General features: G+C 39.6%; 1 protein-coding gene across 1 annotated transcript in view; it reads right to left on the bottom strand.

Moving 5' to 3' along the window:
* Positions 1-24589, bottom strand: part of znf385c (zinc finger protein 385C) — a 129898-nt gene that overhangs the window by 30132 nt on the left and 75177 nt on the right. The window contains exon 2 of the mRNA XM_008284856.1: positions 4376-4518. Within this exon, the coding sequence (XP_008283078.1) occupies positions 4376-4518 (143 nt within the window). The remainder of the gene's footprint in view (positions 1-4375; positions 4519-24589) is intronic.

Raw genomic sequence — 24589 nt, 5'->3', positions numbered from 1 at the left:
GGGTGAGGTGGGGGGAGGATGTAAGAGGGGACACCAGGGGAACCGGAGGATATTTAGTTTTGCAGACAGGTGCATTCATCTTCCCCCTGCGCTCTGGGACAACGTGGGCCTTATCGGAGAACCTGAGGCTCCCTGTTGAATGGACTGTGTGATTAATGCTGCAGCTGACGGTGTGCTGTGGAGGCTAATCATCTCCTCCCGGGACTGAAGCGACACTGATTTGATGTTATTTCCGCGGTTATCGTAATTTTCTGCATTCTGGTTCGTGGCAGATTCCGAGTCCTACTGCGAGCCGCGTTCTGTTCAACAAAGGCCGACTGAATATTACCGCAGCTCCGTGAATGTGATTTCCTTTTTGTTCACACACTCTGCACTCCTCGTTAACCCTGTTTGAAAGACACGCTGTCTTTGAAATATTGCAGAATCACACCATCTATCAGATCCAGAAACTGTAAAAACAGAAAGAATTTTCACTTTTTTAGTTTTCCGATGGTTCCAGTTAAGTCCGACTTCAGGTTTCGACAGGAAAATGAGCCAAATCTGAGCTGAAAATTGGTATATTTAATCAAAATCACTTGATTCGACCGGTCTCAATTTGAAATCTGCCAAAAATAAACCGCTTGGTCAAAGCAGTTTATGTAAAAAACGTGAAAAATCTGTGTTTGAAGCAAGAAGAACTGATCTCATCTTTAAAAGGAAGTCGCATTAAAAAAAATGGCCAAATCTAAGCTTAAAATGCTGATATTTTATCCAATTCATTTTATTCTACATTTAAAAATTCTAGTGAGGCACGATATTAAAATTTCTGGCTGATATCCGATATTAAGATTTCTGATATCGCCGATAACCGATAATACCAATGTCGATATACAATGTTTGTTCACACCGTAAAATGAGTATATGTAAACACTGTGAGAACGTGAAAACTATTCAAAAGAAGCCCAAATTAGACCACATAGTCTTCTTTATTACTAAACAAAAGTAAAACATATTTAAACATATTTAATGTTGAAGTCCAGGACCATTTAAGTAAAAACATCTGTGAAGTAGCAGCAATATCAAATGTATAGACGAAGGCGCTACTGTTAGACAATCATCGGCTAAATTTGTTCATCGGACCGATACATCGGAAAAAACACTAATATTGGCCGATACTGATGTGGTCGCCGACATATCATGCATCCCAAAAGATTTCACCTAAAATTTATTCACCAGATTCTGTGTAACCATGAAGCCAGTAGTGAAGTCTCTTGTGCATTCACTGAATTTGGGAAAAAATGCTTTTATTATTTGTGCTGCACACACCTGAAACATTTTCTGACACTAAATACAACTGTAGGTAAATGTCATGTTGGATTGTACAGCACTGAAAATGAAGGTATTTCCCCAATTGTTCCTCAAGATAGAAACTTTTGGGGGCTTTCGACTGATCTGCAGGCAGTGTACGCAGAGCAATACGTATAAAAACAAACAAAAAATTAACTAACTTGTTGTAAAATGTCTATAGTATGTAGAGGCACGCTTTATTTTATCACCTGTGCACTGGGAAAAAAGTTGTACATCTCGAGTTTAGGTTTTTAAAATAGTTCTAAAATAAATAATCAAAGAAATTCAACTTTCATTTTCATGTTTTTTAATGCTTTCTGTTATTCTGTTTCTGAGTTCTCTCGCCTCCACAGAGGTTCAGGACTTTATATTACATTAAAAAAATAAACCAACGGTGAGCAAAAACGTCACCGGGGCAAAACATGTCCAGAAACTGCTTGTTGAAGTTAATATTTTATCTCATCTTGCACAGTTTGTGAAACATGTCAGGCTGGAAACAAGGCAAAAGTGGAAAGTCTGAACAGCAAAAAAAATATCCCACAGTCAGTGGTATTGATTAGAAAACAACCCCCAGCGGACACATTAGCATTATTTAGCGCTCCGGGGCAGCAGGAGTCGTTCCTCTGTGGTATCAGGGTTATGATCCATATATTTCACAGTTTTTGTGTCAGTGGTTCACCTCGTGCCGACTGGGTTTATGTCACCGTGTGGCACCAAGAAATACGACTCTATAAAAGTGTGTCCTTAATGCTGGGAACTCTGTTATTCACTGCATCTTTCCCTGAAGAAACCTCACCTCCAGTTCGGGTTATAATCTCCATTCAGGCAGTGTTTCACCTCTCAGCTTTGCTTTTTGTCATCTCAGCATCACCATCTACGTTATTGCTTTGTTTCGGCAGCAAACCGTTGGGTTCTCGAGCACCTTGGCTGCGACGCTCGACGTTTCCTCGCTGCCTGGAATTAAAAGCTTTGATCCTTTACTTACCAGCAATATGCCCATTGTCGTGTTGTGTGTCTGTGTGTGTCAAGGCGCTTCTTTGATCCTAGTTGTACGCCGTGTGTGTGTGTGCAATAGGGTGTGTGTTCGCTCCTCTCGTTGCAAACTATCTCCACTTCTGTGGTCTGTAAATGAAACCCGAGCTCACACTTTAGGATGAGAGGGAGAGAGAGAGAGAAAAGTGGGGATTCAGACATCTGGCTGCAGTTTTACGTTCGAGGACATGTGTGAGGAGGCGGATGAGACATAAACGTTCGCTATATGATGTGAAAAGTGCAGTTTATTCATTTGTTCTGCCGCCCACCTCCTCGGGGTCGCGGGGTCGCCGCTGCCGGCCCTGCGGAGGACTGAGCATGCTCAGAGCGAAGGCAGCGTGGTAAACACTGCCCCGCTAACACCCTCATGTATTTATATTAGCGGTGGAGGCAGCAGGGCAGGTCTCCGGTCACTGTTTCGTCTGCGTTTTTTTTTTTTTTGTGCTTATGTTTCATTGGTGAAGGCGCTGCTGCCTGCACCTCGCGGCTTCTGGTAAAAATAATTCGTGGCAATCCTCAGAAAACATACGTCGGTATTTCGAGCGCTGGTTTATTTTTGCACGTCGTGTCTCGTCATTAAAAAAAAATGAACAAAAGTTGTTGTATTAGTAACAGCTTTTGGTGTAACGCCTCGCATTTTTCCTCAACGTGGGCTCATTTCTCAACATAAAGTCGTGCACCTCTTTGGAAACAGAACAACCACGAAGAAGGAGAGAACTCAGAACTGTCTTCTGTGCACACAGTTAGAATGACATAAATACATATTATAGAGGAACGACTCCTGCCTGCTGCCCCGGAGCGCTAAATAATGCTAATGTGTCCGCTGGGGGTTGTTTTCTAATCAATACCACTGACTGTGGATATTTTTTTTGCTGCTTAGACTTTTCACTTTTCTCTCATTTTTAGCCTGACGTGTTTCAAAAAGTGTGCAAGATGAGATAAAACTCCAACAAGCAGTTTTGGGGCCTTTCTTTCCTCCCATCACGTTTTTCCCTCACTGTGGGTTCGTTTTACCTGCACCGCTATGGAAACAGGAGGAGAGAGAAATGTCTTCCGTGAAGTATGTCATCAGTGTCACATAGAGACAAAAAGGACATGAAAAGATGCAAAAAATCTGCAAAAATAGACAAAAAGAAAAAAGGTGCAAACAGACACAAAACAGATAAAATGCAAAAATGGCGCAAAAGAAATCACACAAAGACAAAAGACGACGCTAAAAGGCAAATAAGATGAAATGACACACAGACACAAAATGATAGATGCAAAAAGGACACAAAAGTCACAATAGAAGCGAAAATGACACAAAAATACGCAGAAGTGACCGAAAAAATGACACAAAAGACACAAAAAGATGCAAAAATTACATAAATATTCAAAAACAACAGGCAACAATGACAAAAATAGACGTGAAAATGCCAAAAAGAAACAAAAAGATGTCGTCAAAACTCAAAAATTGTCATAAATATATGTCAATATAAAGCCCTGTACGTCGATGGAAACATTCGAATTTGTGATGATTAGTTCTGGTTTTACGGAAAAACTTTCAAAGAAATAGTTTCTTTTTGGTACAATTTTAAATTAGCCATTTAAAATAAAGTGATTTTGATGGAATATCATGAAGAAGTTTTATTTTTGCACATTTTTAAATGACACATGTTGTATAAAGTGATCTTGATTGAACATCATGATTCTTGGTTTTGGTTGGAGTTTCCTGACACTTCCTTCTGTTTTAATGTGTTTCTAGCTCTGACATATGGTGTAATATTGGTGATTTTTATACCTTTCAAACCTGTCAGCAGGTTTTGTCGTTCTGAGGGTTAAAAAAAACCCAACTTTCCTCAAGAACAAAAAAAACCCCCAAAACAATCTTCTTGTGTGAACTGAGTCACCTCTTCACATGATTTGATATTTCTGCTGCATCTAATGAGACGTGGTGTTATTTACAGACTATCTTGGGCTCTGCTTGAGATCTGTACTCTTGTTAACGTTCGCACTTTTCATCTGCTTTCAAACTCACCGTGTTGAAGTTGGGGAAGAGGCTGAGGGGGGAGGATCCATTGAGTCTGAAGGGCAGGAGGTGTTTGAGGTCGAGCTGAGGCTGCAGAGGCCGTCCTGGGACGGGGAGGGAGGCCAGGAGGGGGCTGCCCTGGGCGGATGTACCTGCAGACACCAGAGATGGATGTTAGAAGTTAGGAGGCATTAGGAAGCGCTCAGGCTGCGGCGCTGATGGCCTCCAGGAGGTCAAGTGCAGCTCAGGGGAGAATGACTTTGATTTATTTGATACCAGAGGCAGCGTTGCACCTCCAGCTGACACCAGAACACACTGTGTTACCCACATATGTGTGTCTAGGCTCCAGTGTGTGTGTCCATGTGCTTGTACTCCTGTACTTCCAAAAATCATATGAAAACTGTACAAAGCTGGCTGCAAGGGTGCCAGAAAAATATATTTAAGAAACATAATAAATGCGTAAATAGTGCAATAAATAACCATGAAAATAGCAAGAAATATCCGGAATATACTGATGTTTTCAGCAGATTTAAGTACAATAAAACTGTGAAAATGTCTGACTGTTTGATAAGAGGCTCAAAGGAGAGACTCAAACTATTAATGTTCGTTTCCTGTAAATTCCCCCCAGATTATAATGCAGTTAAAAAACAAGTGTAATTTTATGCTCAAACATTTTAAAAGAACAAATTATTATAAAAAAAAAATACTCATTTTTGAAGTTTTGGTCTTTTTTTATTAACAGTTAACATTGTTCTGTGATTTTACCAGATATTATCTGTAGTTTGACAAAACCGTAATGTTTAAAAATGGTAAGAATTGTGAAAATAATAGCAAACATCTATAAAATAATAGGTTTTTTGCTGACTTTAATTGTGTAAAAATGGTGTAATTTACCATCAAACTTTGTAAAAGAACAAATTACCATTTGTAAAAATACAGATTTCTTTTTTCTTTCTTTCTTTCTTTCTTTCTTTTTTTTTTTACAGTTTTGGACTCTTCTTAAAAAATATTTACAGTCAACATGTTCATACATTTTTTGGGTGATATTAATAGATATGATGTGTAACCTAAAACAGGGAAAATGGCTTAAAGATTATTTACAATTTTTTAATCCTTAATATACATCATTTTTCTTGCAAATATCAGCAACTATTTTGAAAATAACACATTTTTCTGATTCCATTACAGTAAAAATACTTAATTCATAATAATATTTTATGGTCAAACATTGTAAAAGAACAAATTTAAAAAAAATAATTTACAGTTCAAATGAAACTGTGAAATAAAAGGTGTTTTTTTTTGCATGTATCTGGGACAACAGAGTGTTTAAAGAGGTATTTTTGATTTCATGCAGACAATAGAAGGTCACGTGTGTTCTGGGGGGGGGGATGGGCACTTCTACCCCATCACCCCAATTGCCCACTCTTATCCCCCCAAGGACGCGCACCTGCCCCTCATGTACATAGACACACATAAACACATCATTTAATTACTGATTTATTGGCTGAGGAAAGGTGGGTGCATGAAGGGGAAGATGGGAGATATCGGATTTCAAATGGACCAGGGATGAAGAGATTTCTAATTTTCCGCCTGGCTGCGTTTCAGTGGACCGGTGCTCTCAGCGGTGTGCAGGCACTTATCCCAGCACCAGGATCAATCATCGGTGTCAGCCGTGGGTCACCGTGGCCACCCCAAAGTCTGCCTATCAACCCCCTGCAACACACACTGCGTGATAACACTCACAACAGAAAGAAAAAGCAATCACTGTCCACACAATGATACCAGCCTACCGCCATAAAAGAGAACGCTTTCAATGCATACACTCAAGAAATCCAAAGACGACAAAAGAGGAAAAGTAAAAAACATGTTATGTTCATGGATTATGCTTCAGCATCAATATTTTAAAATAAACTATTAAAGAATTGAATCATTTTGTTGAGATACCAAAGCCAGGTCCTTTATTTACATCTGGTGTCGTACATTTGAATTATTTTCCTCATAAACACAGCGTTAGCAATCAATAACTGATCAATCTAAAATACAAATTGAGCTCTGCTTGTCGGAGTTCATTAAGCATCACATAAGTCTTTGTCACGGTGCCCCTTTAAATAATCGTTAGCTTAGTTGATAATAACACAACTTTTAGTGCCATGAATATTTGTCTTGTGCTGATGTTACTGTTTTTGGAAACAGAATTTTGGCCTTTAACAAAATAAACATCACAGAAGTTTGTCATGTCATGGTGGCTCATTAAATAATACGCAGCACTTTGAACAAATAACTCAGATATCTCAGACTGTACGTTGCTTGTTTTTTTTTTTTTAATACAGACCACTCTCAAGTGGTCGGACCTGGTCAGCTAGCTTAACGACAAGTTGCAGTGTAAATGTAGACTGTTATTTCTACCTCAATGACTGATGTAATGCAAGAAAATGAGCTTGAAGCAAATAAAAATTAAACTATTGTGGTCCTTTCTGGGGCTGCAAGGTGGGGCAGTGGTTAGCATCGTTGCCTCGCAGCTAGAAGGTCGGCGGTTCACATCCTAGTGTGCATTACATACCAACGTAATCCAACAGAAAGTACATTTGTAAATGTAAATACAGAGATTTTGAATCAGAGTTTCGACGAAGATATTTCTAGTTACGTCAAAGTCTACGACAACTGGGAGGCGGCTTGCTTTTCAAACATCCTACAGAGCAGCCTGAGACTGAAAATCTAGTAAATTTTAACCACAAGTCTCTGATGAACAAAGCTCTTAGTCTCCACAAAGTCCTTATTGATATGGTCTTTCCTAACCCTCTTCTCCACCACAGCAGCTGCCATTACTTCTGCAAAAACTGTTTAAATGCTCTGCTGGACCAGGATCCAATGGGAAACCTTGCATGAGCAGCATCACGCACAACAATTGAGTCACAACGGCGTTTTAGATATTCTGACTAGTCCAAACTGAATTATTGATATTCTAACTGGTCAGAATGACGCAGATATCTGTATTAAATGTTAAAACAGCTGCTTTTCCCCCCCACAACATCTCACTCATGTTTTTCCTTTGTTACAAAAAAAGACAAACTCCTTCCTCGCACTGGCTTTGAACCTAATTCCTAGAAAGACAGATCTGGATGAAACATGTAGCTGCTCCACTTTCAGCTCCCTCAAACATCGCTGCACCGCCATTGCACCCAACAACACAACAGAAGCTGTCAAAATAAAGAGCAGCAGCCGCTCTGCAAAAATTTCGTTCTTGTGACTTTTTTTTTTTTTTTTCCCTCACGATTGCTCTCAAGGTTGATGACGACGAAGCTGCTGCTGCTGCACGGCGTTTTGTGTGATTTGGAGAACAGAGTGATAGATGGGGAATCTGTCAGTAGTCTGGCTTTTATTTTCTGGCAGGATTTGGCAGCTGTGACGCAGGATGTGTGTGGTTGTTCGATTGAAGCGCTGAAGCTCCCAGCATATGCTTCTCAGTGCTTGGATCAGGCCTGATTTTGCTATGTGTGGGCCGGTCTAACTCCTGGAAAGCAGCGGAGGTACAGGGCGGACGTAAATTTGACCTAATTTTGCTGTTTTCGCCAAAAAACACATGATTTTGGCCTGTAGGGATGGCGTCTTAGTCGATGCTGGTTTGTCTTAAACCCGAAGGTCATTAGGCATCACAATGCTTGCCTTCTGTGGTTGCTACAGTATTAAACAGTAAGAAACCACCTGGTGGAACAATCAGGTACTACAGCAGGTACAATGAAATGGTGTCAGACGTCAACAAAAAATGTCCCTATCTGCAATATATATGGGGTCTAGCCATTAAAACAGTTTGCTACAACAGTGAGACGTCCCGGTTAGGACGCCAAGGATCTATCTGTGTGGAGTTTGCATGTTCTCCCCGTGTAGTGTGGGTTCTCTCCGGGTTCTCCGGGTTCCTCCCACACAGTCCAAAAACATGTTGAGGTTAATTGGTGATTCTAAATTGTCTGTAGGTGTGAATATGACTATGCTTGTTCGTCTCAAAGTGTAGCCCTGTGATAGACCCTAATGAGGATTAAGCAGTGTGTAGATAATGGATGGATGGATGGATGTTCATTTAGGTTTAGCAGGTACAGGGCAGACATAAATTTGAAGTAATTCTTCTGTTTTCGGCAAAAAACACATAATTTTGGCCTGTTACGTATGTGACTTGGCTGTAGGGATGGCATCTTAGTCGATCCTGGTTTGTCTTAAACCCGGAGGTCATTACATATCACATACATCTTTGTAATGGTGCCCCTTAGCTAATCCCCCACAATGCTTGCCTTCTCTGGTTGTTATCGTCTTAAACAGTAAGAAACTCCACCTGGTGGAACAATCAGGTACTACAGCTATTCTACAATGAAATGGTATCCGATGTCAACAAAAAATGTCCCTATCTGCAATATATATCAAGTCTATCCATTAAACAGTTTGCCATAAGAGTGAGACCAGTATTCTTAGATTTAACTTTGGTTGTTCATTTAGGCACCAAAATTGTTAAATTTAGAAAAAACATCACACTCTGATTAACAATCACAACAATAACTACTGTTAGAATCTTGGTTAGGCATCAAAGTAATTGGTTTCGGTTTAGGAAATCATCACATTTTGGGTTCAAATATCACCCTTTCACTACGTGTTTAAAGTTCTGTTTTATTCTCACGGTTGCTCTCAAGGTTGATGACGACGAGGCTGCTGTTGCACAGCGTTTTGTGTGATTTGCAGAACAGACTGATAGATGGGGAATCTGTCAGTTGCCTGGGCTTTTATTTTCTGGCAGGATGTGTGGTTGGTTTGTTGGTTGAGGCCCTGAAGCTCCCAGCATATGCTTCTCAGCGCTGGGATCAGGCCTGATTCTGCTATGTGTGGGCCGGTCTGACACAGGACGGACGCAGCCCGAAGACACGTGGGCAGCAGACAACACGCACATTCAAACAGGAAAAAGAAAAAGCACGGAGAGGCTTCTGTTGGCAGGGCTATCAGAGGAAAAAGCTGGGCTTGCAGGGAGGCCAGTTATCAGCTGATAGTGCTTCCCCACCTCTCTGTGACTCCCCAGGCAGCTTATTAAATCAGGGCCTGGCTGTTTGCCTCTTTGGATGATAACGCTGCCACGGAAGCCTGAATCTACGCGAACGAAGGAGTGTGTGTGTGTGTGTTTGGCTCGCAAATACGAGTATCACACACACACAAGCGCGTACAAACAAAACTGCCTACGCACCTCAGAAAACAAATAGCTCCCGGGGCGAAGGGGAAGTCAATATAAATACAGTCACACAACACACACAACCACAAAATCAAACAAGGTATAATTCTGCACTTGGCACATATTATGTATGATTTTAGGCACTTTAAGGCAGCGTCAAGCACATTTTGCTGGGTGTCATTTGGGATAGCATGATTTTTTTTGCCTGACTCATTTATTATTTAGTATCGTCGATACTGAGGATGATACAGACTTCACTTACAAAAAAGTTATTAAAATCAATCCAATGAACACACTCTCATTTTTAAAAACATTGTGTTGTTGTTGTACAGATTTGTCCTGTTCAGATAAAAACTGGTGAAATCCCAGAAAAAAGGTATTAATTTACAACGTCCACTTCGAAAATCTGTATTTACATAACTATCAGTCCATTCATTTACATATTTGACCATAAAATAAAAAAGTTTTTTGCTGCATTACAATCTGGAAAAAGATATAATTACTACAAAGATATTCGCCCTTATTTGACAGAAAAATAAATTGTATAAGAAAGATGACAAATTTAGATTTTTATTTTTTTTAAATGTGATTTTACAGATAGTTTTTGTTGCTACAAAGCAATACATTACTTCACTAAACCAAAAACACTGGTTTTATGTTGCTGTATCCTGATGAACTGACTCATAACATTTGCTATCAATGGATCTATTGTCTCATTAGCAATTCATTTCCCACAAACCCCCTCCAAATTGACCATTTCATTTAAGTTCATTTTATTTTGACAAACTATAGGTCATCATATAATGCAGCACAGTACAAAATGTAAAGTGTAAAAGTGTAAAAGTTTAATTACTGACATGAAAAACTGCATCTTGATTAAACTACATCTTGTTAAAAATCAATAAAAATGCACGACTGACTTATTACTTAAGGCACCAGGTGCAACTCCCAAAAATTTTTAATAAATAAAAAATCCAAGGTTCTTTTAAATCCCTTGAAGTTAACCTATCAGCTGTTCTGCCTGTGTAATAAACAAAGTGCAACATAAACACATGTTATATTATTGCATAATATTTCTCTGACTTTGGAAATAGGTTTGAATTTTGTTAGGTGCTGTTTGTTAGTTACACCAGAAGCAGGAGGGAGTTCTGTTGTCCATCCATCCATCCATTATCTACACACCGCTTAATCCTCACTAGGGTCATGGGGGGCTGGAGTCTATCCCAGCTGACTCAGGGTGAAGGCAGGGGACACCCTGGACAGGTCACCAGTCCATCACAGGGCTACACTTAGAGACAGACAACATTCACACCTACAGACAATTTAGAATCACCTTGCAGCCCGAATTCTGTTGTTTTCAGTGTTTCTTATCACTACTTTTTGTTTTATTGATTCAACAGCACCTACAGACTCTGTTGTTCTTTGTCTCTTTTTACTGTTATTTATGCTGCGATGCAATAAATGCATAATTGCTAACCTGAAGCTGGTTTGTATGTTGCATTCGTTCCCTAAAACAGCAATATAAGCACAGGGCGAATGTCAGCTGTGTCTAATTTGTGTTATCCGTATCAGAAGCAAAAGAAAAGTATTCAAAATGAGCATTTCTGACATCCTGCCACAAACTGCGACGTAAACAATGGATCGGGCTTATGATTGTGTCGACAGTGATTAGTTTTAAAAAATGCCTTGTTTTAGTTGTGTTTTATTTGTGAGGACGACGGTTAAGCCCTTTGTGTCATTTCGCGTCAGTTTCCGCTGATTTAATGCGCCGCGATGTGTGTTTCTGCACATATGTGTTGTGTGCACATATGTTCTCTCTGACCGGAGTTATGTCTGCATCACGGCTTAGGTTTATTCACGCCTCACTTGCGGTTCAGTGTCCAGACAACCACTGGCAGCCGAGGCAAAGGCCCGAAACCAAATGTCCGGCCTCTTCCTCTGCCTCTCCCAGATGACTTTGCTAACAGATCTGACTGTCTGTGCCAGTCCTTCCCCAGGCAGACCTCCTCCTCCTCCAACCATCGCTCCAGCCTCCCGCTCATGACTCACTGGGCTTTGTTACACAACAGCCACCGTCACACTGCATCTCCTCCGATGGAATTCAAACATCGATTTTTCAATTATTTCCCACATGCTCATCTGAGAAAATAATGGATTCCGATGTACACAAGCAAACACGCCGAGCCTTCCCTCCTCATTCCTGTGCAGAATTAGCCGTTCGAGCCTTAAGTCCTCCTACTGTAATTCTCTTGTCATCACTCCAGTGCTCCCTTAGGTTTCTGACAAATTGCCTTTTCTCACATCTAAATACCCCCGGTCCGCCCCCGCACTCCAAATATTCCTGCTGCTGCTCAGCACTGCAGGAAGGAGCAAAAGCAAAGGAGAGAAAACTGCCTTTCTATTTGTGGCCCGGTGTAATTATGTGGGATAGCTTGCTGGCACAGCAGGGTCTCAGAGTAGGGTGACTGGATCTCCACCTTCTTTTTTCTTCCTGTCTCTTGTCGTCTAGTCTCCACAGATGGTCTCTCACAAGCCCGATCAGGTAGGTTGAACTAAAGATGTCCAGATTCAACCTCAAAGAGCAGGCTGATCACATGTAATCATAGAGCAAATATGCAGGTGTTACAAAGGAAGAGCACAGTTGGTGACGAGACACAAGGGATCTAGAAGAATTTTCGTAATAATCAGCAGCGTTATAAATCACTAAAGTAATTCATAACACAACTTGAGGACACATAATCTGTGCCTGTTACATGCTGCTGGGATCATAAAAAGCATGAAAGAGGGTCATTAAACATTCCCCAAGTCTTTGGTAGCCATGGTACCCCTTCACTGGCTGAACCTCCACAACTTGCCAAAAATAAAACTGCCTTCTCTGGTCTCTGTGGTATTAAACGGTAACATAATCCACCTGGTGGTGCAATCAGCTAATCTACGACAACTAAAGTCTCTGAAAACGGTGTTGCAGATACTAAATATTAAACGACTCGGATTGGATTGGGGCTAAAACAACTTGATCAGCAACACACATCCAGTTATTAAATATTAACACAGCTCTCACAATGATAACTACCTTTTAGACGCTTAGCTATGGACCAAAATAATTGGATTGGGTTTAGGAAAGTAGCACATGTTGAGTTAAAATATGAACCTTTTACTCCATGTTCTGAACTGTGGAACTCCACTCGACTGAACTGTATTAGGAGGTAAATAAGAGTTAGCAGAGAGATAGTAAAAGAGCACCATGATGAAGATTTCTATTAGGTTTACTGACCACAGGCCACCAAACAAGTATGAAATTAGTCTGAGGTAAACAAGGATAGTGTTCTGGAATCCCAGTGGAAGATTTAGTGGCAATATTTGTGCCCTTTTTTCTTAACATTTCAATGTAAAACCAGAAGAGAACTCAGCAAACACTAAATATTATGACGAGGCACAAAAACACTTGACATCTCCGGGCTGCACAATACATGACCGACACACATGTCCTCAACCTGACTGGATGATCTCTTGTTTACTTGCATCACTGAGCGAGCAGCATTTACTCCAGCTCTGCATGGTTTGTTGTTCTCAAACTGCAGTCTGGCAAAACTTTCTTTGTCCTCATTTGCAGCCCACAGAGGCTGAAAACACAAGGACACTGTACTGCTGTGGACCCCCAAGGACCCTCATGACTTTGGCTATAAAGAGAAGTGAAGTTTAAAAAAAAAAAAGAAAAACTACACTACAAGACCACTCCTGCTGGTAAGTCATTTAACAACCACAGCAGAGATGTGAGACTGGCAGAAATAATGACTTTTATTATGCAGCTTCCTATAGAGCCCGGCAGAAAAGGAAACATGATGAAATCCTTTGTGCAAGAACATTTTAAAAAGAATACACTAGATATGCAGCTGCCTTTGTCTGCGGTTTTGCGTTTTTTTTTTTCTTCTTCTTCTTTGTCGAGACAAGTGATTGTGGCATCGCTGGGGTATGAGTTATTTCTTTCTATGACTTCTGCTATGATTTCTGCAGAATTTAAGGGCATTATGTGCCACATCTCCGCCGCTCAGCTGCGACTGCCTGCTGAGTAACAGTCAGAGTGTCAGCCAGACCTTCATCATCAGCCCTCTGATCTGATTATCCAGCTGTGATAATGAATATCTACACATCTCGACTTAAATGAACAAGAATTTGCAAGGCAAATTGCTGACCGGTGAAATGATAAGCGCTAAGTGCAGGCACAACATGAGCATAATTACTCTGCAGCATGTGGATGATTCTTTTGTTAGTTGCCAAGTGCACATAATAAACTCCATCGAAAGGATGTTCAGCGCAGTCTTCACGCACCATAAAAAAATAATGCTCGGGCTTTAACAGGAATGTGATTAATCTCTCTGAATTATGACATCTTTTAAATAAAATTATGTTCAACCAACAAATGACATTGAGTTATTAGAGGCTACTTTAATTAGCACTAATTTAATGATTGGTAGCATAAGTTGATTATTGACAACAAATAAAGTTGCTCCAACTACTATTTTCACTTTATTTAAAAAGGAATTTCTAAGTGTTGTGAACTTAATTAATTATGAAGCAATGCATGTTGGGAAATCTGACAGAATTCTAGTTTTGATTGTTTAATCTATTGAGTTTGGCTGCAGATTAATTCAACTCATTATTTTAAGTCCAAAAATGTCAAATCAGACCACTTTAAAAAGAAGATATTTTAGGTAACACTCCTTTTCTAAATTCGTCAAGTATTTGGAACCAAAAAATATGTCAACTTATCAGAAAATTTATTTAGCATGTTATAAACGTCTATAATGGATCCAACAAATATTTTGCATGTATTCTTTCTTGGGGTCCAATAGACCTTCTACGTACGGCAACATGAAAGTCCTGAATAGGGTTAAATTAAACTCACAAACATCCGTGTTTATATTCAGCTGATAAGAAAATACGAGTCGACTCCAGAGCTTTACAGTGTCGACAGTCCTGACATGCGAACTCAGAGTCCGGACACGATGCTGCTCATCTGCCACGCTGTTGCCACGATGTTTCACCATCCCAACCCCCAGCCGCCCTGCAAGCTGCTGCCCTCCGACCGCGAGCTGATTTAAAAGGATGTGACAGCTCAGGACGAAGCAGCAACTCTGCATAAACATCCAACTGGAGCTTCTTACTTACAGCAACACAAGCGACAGAGCAGCTTTGCAAAGAAGCTGTATGAAGCTCTACACCGTAGAGAGTCGGCCTCGCGGTGCAATCGAGGGCACGAAGTGACATTGCGCCGAATCTGGATGTCCGAATGTTCTCTGCCGAGAGACCGAGAGGGAAAAGTGACTCTTAACAGCCAATTAGCTTCCACTTGATGGCGAGGCGGCGTGAGGGCCACCGTGGGAACTATTACAGCGCCGACAGAGAACATCAACCACAATCAGGTTTAATTAAACGCTGATGTTTTATATTCATCTCCAGCCACGGTCTCACATTTCCACTTCTTCAAGTCAAGTACGATGCAAAAATGAGTTTAAGATTGGATGTGTCTGAACTGATTACATGAAAAGTGTCAGAGATGATCCTCTATGAACCGTCTAAACCCTAAAACCCAAGTAGGAAAGGCAGAAATGTTTCTGGGGGAAAGAAAAATCACCCAAAATACACAATTTATCAGCAAGAAACTGTAAAAACTGAGTAGGATTTGTATTAAGCTAATTATGTGTGACTTGCAGTTTCTTTCTCAAATATGAATGTTTGTCAAAATGACTGTTGGTCACACATAAAAAAAGCAATTTCAAAATATCACACTGAGCATTTTTTTTTTTTTCTGCACTCAAAAACAAACAAACAAAAAAGAAACTCTTGAATGACTGCAGCTAAATTGAAGTATTTTAGTATTGGTATTGGAGGCATTTTCATCTTTAAAATCACCAAAATTACACCATTTATTAGCTGATCCTTGAACTGATCGTGTGGGAGTCGGGGTTCTGTTGGGAAAACTGACCAAATCCAAGCTTCTAATCATAATACTTTTTAAAAACTGCTTTATTCTACACTCCTCATTTAAAATGTTCTCCACAATTAACCATTTGCAGGAACCAGATTCTGGTAAAAACTAAAAAAATTCTGCACTCTTGGGTTCAACTGTTAAATCTTTGTAAATGAGCTAAAACAAACAGTCACCTGACAAAAATTCAGATTATTTGGTGGAATTTGCATCATCAAAATCAGTGTGTTCTGTTTATCAGGTTTGAAATTCCACCAAAAATAAAGCATTTGCTCGAACCAGATCCACAAAAAACTAAATACATTTCACTCCTCAATTGCAACTGTGACGCCATGAAAACCACCAATCGTGTGATAAAAAATGTAGAGTTTTTGGCTGTTTCCAGAGAGCAGAGAGGAGACAACGATGGAAACAAATTCAAAACGTAAGCAGTGAAATACCTATAACATCCAGTATTAGTAACACCTGTGAGAACCTTGAAAAATGTTGCATTAAACCAGGTTTTTTTTTAAATTTCTATAAAATAAATATTAAATACAGCTTCTGTTTTTTGTTTGTTATGGTTTTTGGTATTTTATATTGTCACATATCTTTGTATTTATATTCATATAGACACTATTAATATCATTCACTACATTCTTCTGTGTTATATTTGTTCGTTATGTTTGTGTCTTTGTGCCATTTTTGCATCTGGCCTGCTTTGGATTTATTTGTGCCATTTTTGCCTATTATTTTTTGTCATTTTTGCTTTTTTTGTGCGTCTTTTTGGGACATTCTAACTGCGTCACACTGCACAGAAGACACATCTGAGTTCTCTCTACTTCTGTTTCCATAAAAGTGCAGGACTTTATATTGCACTGAAAAAAAAAACAACAACACACAAAACGGTGCAGACATCATAAAAGAACAATAACGTCCACATTAAGCCAGTCTGATTGGTTCAGTCGCATGAAACGGGCATAAATACACATTTTCTCGACACCAGCAGATGCCATCACATCATCGCACGCACACGATCACTCCAAATATGAGCTGGAGACATGAAAATAAATGTATGGTTGTAGCCACTTTTGCATTCAAATTAGCATTTTGGATGTACTTTTATGTCTGGGAGCGATTTTCCTGTGAAATGTACACTATTCTCAGAGGCATGCAATTTACATTTTTTACAAACAAGCCTCTCGTTCGATGCCCGCTGTTTCGTATCTCTCATTGCCTCGCCTTACCTTAAAGCCGTTCAAAGTTGTTTGTTTGAATTACATTTTTTTTGCTCTTTCGTTCCAGGTCACTCGGCTCTAACTGTGTTGTGGAGTGTGTGAGTTGATAATTGCGTGTTCTGCACATTACAGCTTGTATTTCAGGGTGCGCACAGCGGGGAGGACATGCAGTAAATATGTACAAGGAATACTTGAGTTTACCCTGTTTGATGTCAGGTGTCGGCTCAGCTAGAAGGGTTTTTTTTTTTATTCGGAGAATTTTCCACAAAGTTCTGCAAAAGTTCTCTTCCTGTTTGCAGCGGGAAGTTTTCTTTTAGTTACCAGAATGTTCTACTTAAACTTTGGGTAACTAAAGAAGATGTTGTCACAACTGAGTGTTGCACCGAGCACACTGCTCCTTTTTAATCATGTATTATTGAGGAACATTTCAAAGATTCTATGATGTGTTTCCTCAACAACATCCCCAAAACGTCCTCAGACCATTGCAGCCACAATGTTCCACCTTTGTTGATATGTAACGGTACAGGAACATCTCCGAAAAATCATCTCTGGCCTTGATAACATCTGGAAAACATTCTTTGAATGTCGGTTTGAGAACGTTTCTCCTTTGTTATCATAGAACATTGTGAGGATGTTGTAAAGAAAAATGTTCTACAATGAGTTCCCTCAACAACATACCCAAACATCCTCAGAACATTGCAGGTAAACTGTGGAATGTTCCACCTTTGTTAATATATCGCAGTACAGGAACGTCTTGTAAAAAATGTTCTGTCATCTGAGGTCTCAATAACATCTTGAAGATTTTTTTTTTTGGAATGTTCATTGAACATTCTAAATATGTTCCCTCAACAAAAAGACAAATGCGTCTATTTTTAATATATCACACCACAGCAACGCTATAAAATGTTCTACGTAAAAAACATTCTGTCATCTGAGGCCTTGAGAACATCTAGAAAACCTTTTTTTTTTAATGTTGGTCTGAGAACATGCGTCTACTGATGTCATGGAACATTGTGAGAATGTTTTATAGAAGAATGTTTTGTAATGTGTTCCTTGAACAAAAGGACAAAATGTTTCACCTTTAATATAATGAAGGTTTGAGAATGTTCTTCCTTTGTTATCATTATGTCAACATTATGAGAACGTTTTACAGAATAATGTTCTGTAAGGCGTTGCCTCAACAACGTCCTCAGAACGTGGCGGCCAGAATGTTCCAGCTTTGTTAATATAAATTACATCACAGGAACATCTTGTAAAATCATCTCAGGTCTTGATAACATTTGGAAAACATTCTTTGAAGGCTGGTTTTAAAAACACACTTCTACTGATATCATGGAACGTTATGGGAACATTCTGCAAAATGAAATTGTAGAATGTTTTATAATGTGCTCCTCCAACAAAAAGAGACTAAATGTTCCACCTTCAACATAACTGAGGTTTGAGAACGTTCTTCCTTTGCTATCATGGAACATTATGAGAACGTTTTACAGAATGCTGTTCTGTAATGTGTTCCCTAAATGACATCCTCGGAACATTGCAGTCAGAATGTTCCACCTTTGTTAACATATCACATTACAGGAGCATCTTATAAAATCATCTCAGGCCTTGATAACATTTGGAAAACATTTATTGAGTGTTGGTTTGGGAACGTTCCTCCTTTGCTATCATGGAACATCATCTGTGTTCCTGGCAACATCATTCACATCGTTATATTAACTTCATAGAACATTACCGGACATAACATTCGATTAATACATTTTCTTTAGGACATTATTAGAACTTGTAGGTAATGTTATCTAAGCGAAGTGTCTTTCTGTTCGTCTTTAGAGGAACTAACGGAGAACCAAAAATCTACATCAGCGAGATATTTAAAGCAGAGACACTTCAGCTTACGTCCAACAAGGTTGTGGAGAATTTTTACGAGGATTAAATTTAATCTCAGCACGGTTACTTCCTTTACTGTGACACCATTTTAAACTAATCTGCTTTAAGGAAGAAGAAGAAGGAGAAAAAAAAAGTCTCTCCTATGTAGTTTTGGCCTCCTTTCTGCTTCTTTTCCCAGGATTGCAGAAGGTGGCAGAATGCTCCGTGTGGCCTGATTATATGCAAGGCTAAGCACAGTTTGACCCTGACTGAAAATAGAGCTCTCAGGGAGGGAGATGGCTTCATAACTTGTCTTTTCACGTGTATTTTTAGAGGATTTATACAAAGTCAGAATCTGTGGAGTTCAGGTCTCTACAAACCACAGACCCTCAGCCGCCTTCTGCACACATCAGAGGGGTTAGTTTGGAGTTTCACTGACCTCGAGCAGTTTCTGGGTGGCTGTTTTTTCTTTGAACTCCTGTCACATTTTTCCTCACGGTGGGCTTATTATTTTTTACTTTATTTTTACTGCAATACAAAGTCCTGCACCTCTTTGGAAACAGAACAGCCATGAAGAAGGAGACAGAACTGTGCAGCACGACAATACCATAAATTAAAAAAGCGGGATTTCTTTGACTATTAATTTTACAAAAACTGGGGAAAAAAACCCAGAATTAACATGATCAACATTCTCACAAGTGCCCTCAGATGTTAGGAATACTGGAAAGTCTGACTCTGATTCTACATATTACAGATATTTTACTGTTTAATCTGTTTCCATACTTGACCCTCTTTGGTTCCGTCTGAACACAACCTGCAGTTCAGCTAAAAAAAAATCCCAGAATTGTTGCGATGTGACTTTTGGTCACAGCTGAGTCACTGATATCTTTGTGGTTGCAATGAGGAATGCAGATTTTTTTGTATTTTACTGATTCTGGTTACTACAAATGGGGCATTTTTGGTGATTTTTTAAACACAATAAAACACGTAGAATAAGATGATTTTAAAGAAATAGAAATATGAGTTAAGATTTGGGTATTTTGTTTGAACGTCTCATTCGGAAATCCCAAGTTTCTTTCTGTTTTTACGCTTTATGCTCTGATAAATGTTATTCAGTCAAGGTAACAAGTCTTCTTCATCCCCTGGACGAAGACATTTTCCCCTCAAGATCCCAAAAAGCAAAAAATTCTATTTATCTACAGTGAAATGAGTCTTCTGATCACATTCTGCTGGATCTGATTACATGAAGTATTATTCTCTTGTTGATTTAACTTCTCTGTTTGGGGAGGAGACTAGAGGAAAGTCGCATTCAGTGGAGATCCATAGCAACATACAGACGTCGGGCAGCTCCATCCCAGTTTGGATGAAGGCATATGGAGGCTAATTGACAGTCGATACATAAAGTCTGACCTGACATTGAGGTTTAAATTAGATCAATATTCAGCCTCTGGGCTCAGCAGCGACAGTTCCTCATCAGGCAAAGACAACAACTTGAGGCTGCGTTACCGACTTTGACAAACAACAAGGTTAGGACAAGAATTCGATTAGATGAGCGCAGTGATGTAGACATGTAGAATACGGCCCCGGTAATCTTCTGTAGACTGTTCCTGATAATGTGACATCAACAGCGGCTTTTTAACAGGAAAAAAAGTTTTTAAAAATATATGTTGATCATTCTGGTAACTGGATGGAGCAACTTGAAACTTGAATTTCAATCATTTATGCTTGGACTTGAATTGCTCAACTTGAATAAATTGAATAAAAATCTGAATTTGAACCTCCTAATTTGAATTTATTATATTTAAAGTGTATTCCAATACACTTGAAACTGAATGTAATATTTTGAAATTGAATTCCGTCTCTTTGTAATTGTATTATAGCTTCAACTTTTTTAAAAAATCAAGTCAAGTTTAAGTTTTTAGTCCAATTATTCGACTTGAGAAAGACGAATTTGAGTTTTGAGATTCAAGTTTTGAATTATTGAAGTTGAGAAATTCACATTCAAATGATGAGATTCAAATTCATAGTTTAGTTACAGGTCCATATGTATAGAAATTAAAATTCTGAGATGAAGGTTCAAACTTTACCACAAGTATTTAAGTTAAGACGTTTAAATGCGAATTAGTCAAATTCAGTTTTCTACCAGCATTTATTTTGGCCTGTCAGTTGGACGTAACATAAACCTAATAAATTAAAATTCAACATACAAGATTCAAGTTTAACACTTAATATTACAATTATTCAAATGGAGAAATTTAAATGTAAACGATTCACATTCAGTTTCTAATGACACATCTCTGGAACCAAAATACATCTACGGTTACAAATTAAAATTCAAAGGTGACGGTTCGTGTAATGAGATTGAAAATGTTGTTACACTTTTTCAAGTTGTAAATTCAAATTATAAGAGTCAACATTTTACTTTTTGCAATTATCAAAGTTGAGGAAGTCAAATCTCAAGACTCAAGCTCAAAGTTTTATTACAGTTTTTCAAGTCGAGTGCTTCAAATTTAAATGGCACCATTTGAGTTTGTAGTGATACGGATTTCCAGCACGTTGGTTTGGAACCAGCAATACCTTCATTTCACCTTTTACCTCGACCTACAGAAAAGACTCGAGCAGCATGTTTGGGCAACAGAACCTCGTGGAGATGCTTCTTCTGCTCTCAGGGTGTGTCTGTAATGAGTTCTGTCAAGCGAGCAGCGAGCAGCGCGACGCTACCGAACCCAACCTGAGCAGAGGCGAGGCCCATCTGTCAAGCAGAGATGATAAGCCCGGAGCCATCCAGAAACAAATTGCTCAGCTTCCCCACTGTGAAGCCCTACGAGGCAGCAGGCTGCAGGAGAAGCTACCGATTCCTGATGTTACGCAGGAAAAAAAAAAGGAGGTGGAGAAGGGAAATATCAAACGCATTAATCTATGCAGATGGTGCCGATGGCCAGACATAGCTCTGCAGCAGCAGCAGCAGCAGCCGGAGCTTGGATGTGACAAAATAAGGGAGGAGGGAGAAATCTGAAATTATTTTTGTTTCTTTGCTTTGAGCCGTAGGGTGAGCAGCCTCACTTCCTCTAATCCCTTCCCTTTGGTTTGCTGAGATAATGACAGCTACTGGACTTGTCCCTCGAGGTAAAATCTAAATGAACTTTCACGACAAAGAACGATGGAAAATGATCAAAGGTAAAACATGACAAACAGTTTAAACATCTGTCGAAATGCTAAACAAATTCAGAGTTGCCCCCATATGGGCATGAATTTGCATCCGGAGACGCCGCACGGATTGACAGGAAGTCAGATGAGGATTCTGTATACGGCCAATTAAAACTCCTGGAGGACAATCAGCTCAGTTTATGGTTGCAGATACTTCTGGCACATAGGTTGGAACCAACTTCTAACCTACTGAGAATCTCTGAGCAGCATGTTTGGATGTCGGTAACAGAACCTCGAGGAGATGCTTCTTCTCCCAGGGAGGTAAAATATGACAGTTTAATAAGTCATCCTCACTTCTACAAACATAACAACAGCTACTGGACTTTTCCCTCGAGGTGGAAACTAAATGAACTTTCATGACGGATGGAAAATGATCAAATGCAAAATATGACAAACAGTTTGAACATCTGTCGATATGCTAAACAACTTCAAAGTTGGCCCAACATGTGCACGAATCTGCATCCGGAGACGCTGCACGGATGGACAGGAAGTCAGATGAGATTCTGTATGCGGCCAATTAAAACTCCTGGAGGACAATTAACTTCACATATAAAAGTTCAGTTTCTAGTTATATATATGTATCACATCTGAACTTTTATTTTAAGACTTTGACCATATTAGCTGCTACAAAGATGATGCCAAACGAAATTTTGTGGTATTGTTTGTACGATTACAATAAAGCTTCTTCTTCTAGTTGCTTCTGGCACATATGTTGGAACCAACATAAATCTAATTAATTCAATTTGAACAATGAGATTTAAGATAAAGATGTTACTACAACTACTAAAGTTGAGGAATTCAAGGGATTTAAGAGACTCAAGTAAAAATTTGTATTACAGCTTTTCAATTAAGAAGCTGAAATGACAAAATTCAAGTTGAAGATGTTTATTGGAATAGCATTCCTACAGAGTTCCAACATGTTGGCGGTAACAGAAGCTCGAGGAGACGCTTCTTCTCCCAGGGATGAAAAATGATCAGAGGTAAAATATGACAGTTTAATAAGTCATCCTCACTTCTACAAACATAACAACAGCTACTGGACTTTTCCCTCGAGGTGGTAACTGAATGAACTTTCGCGACAAAGAACGGATGGAAAACGATCAAAGACCAAAACATGACAAACAGTTTGAACATCTTGTCGAAACGCTAAACAAATTCATCGCTGCCCCCACATGTGCACAAAATCTGCATCTGGAGATTGACAGGAACTCAGATGAGGTTCATTTCCGCGGCAAATTGAGTCATTTGCGGAAGTGGCATTAAAGTGCGACATCGTTTTTAACATGAATAAATATCAGGCTGGTCAGCCAAGCGTCGCGCCGCCATCACGCCGACTGTGACAACTCATTAGAAACTGATTAGATAGTGGTGGCCGGTCGGACGTTTCGAGGGAAAAAAAAAAAGAAAAGAAAAACAAGCACGAGACAGAGGTTGCTTTCTAATTTTAACTCGTCGGCTGATGAGATGAGAGGAGATGAAAAACTGAGACAAAAAAAAAAAAAAAAAAGAGGCTGGGAATGAAAATGAAGTCGTAGCTGCACGGTGGAACTATCCTCTCCTGAATACCTCGTCTCTTCGCAATTAATGATTCATTTACAGCTGCAAATACGGCAAGATTTTTTTTTTAGTCATTGCATGCGAGAACATCGGCTTTATTTATATAACCAAAGTGCTGGCAGAGAGAGTCGTACTTTACACTACTTGTTATTACAATCATTGTTATGCAAAAGAGCTTCTGCTATTTATTGCAGCGAGTCAGTAAATTGCCTTTCGGAGCGCGTTTCGTTCTCTCGCCATCAAATGCTCTGCTGATCATCTAAATCCATTCCACCTGAATTTGTTGGGGTTTTTTTTTTCCCCCACAAAATGTCTCTCTCTCTTCTTTCCAGGTTCTTTGTTTTTCTTATAACACACCTAATTTGAATTCCGCTTTCAGGCATGTGTCTACGGCCAATTAAAACTCCTAATGGAAATGTGTAGCGGCTATAAAAAGACAAAGCTTTCCTGTTTCTTTTTAAGTCCTCGCTGTAGGGACGAGTGATTTTGTTTGGGTTTTTTTTTTTTGCTTCTGCTTTTTAACACACAGCGAGGACGTGGGAGACAGAAGGGCTAAAACAAATGTATTAATAAGAGTTCTCCAGTGGCGATGCATGAATCAGCTCAAGATTTTTTGATTTGTCATGCACGCTCACAAAAGCCTGGCTGATGTCTTCCTTGAAAGAATTTAACTCCGACGCGTCCGGGCTCGGGTCTGGAAGGTCGGCTGAAGGATGGGCCGGAGTTAAAAACCAATTACCCCCACAGTTTTTTTAAAAAACGCCCTCACTCTTAATCAGCGGAGGCCTCGGGGATTGAATCGGCTAATTTTGCCCAACCTGGGCTGTAATTGTTTCAAATGGGCCTCACGCCTCGGCATCGCCGCAAGAATAATTGCTGGTGAACAGGAAGATTAATCTACAGAAGCACATCTGTGGGACTTAATTCACGGGTCGCGGTGCCGAGCCTTCGTGGAGACATTAGACTCATTTGGGGCTTTTTTTTGGTTCTGTGCAGCACAAGCAGCTAAACAAAAGTGAAACAATGGTGGCGAAGGTGACGGGAAACAAGGAAACACGATGCACAAGGAACGCAAATTAACTCAAACACTTTGTTTTTGCTGTTTGGGACAAAAGGGAAACTCACAGTTTTCATTTCCCACCACTAATCGATATGTGAAATCTGTCTGATAGAGCATCATTTACTCC

The sequence above is a fragment of the Stegastes partitus genome, unplaced genomic scaffold (assembly GCF_000690725.1).
Source record: "Stegastes partitus isolate 25-593 unplaced genomic scaffold, Stegastes_partitus-1.0.2 Scaffold376, whole genome shotgun sequence".
In the NCBI taxonomy this organism is placed as follows: Eukaryota; Metazoa; Chordata; class Actinopteri; family Pomacentridae; genus Stegastes; species Stegastes partitus.
This window is presented reverse-complemented; position numbering and strand designations above follow the sequence as displayed.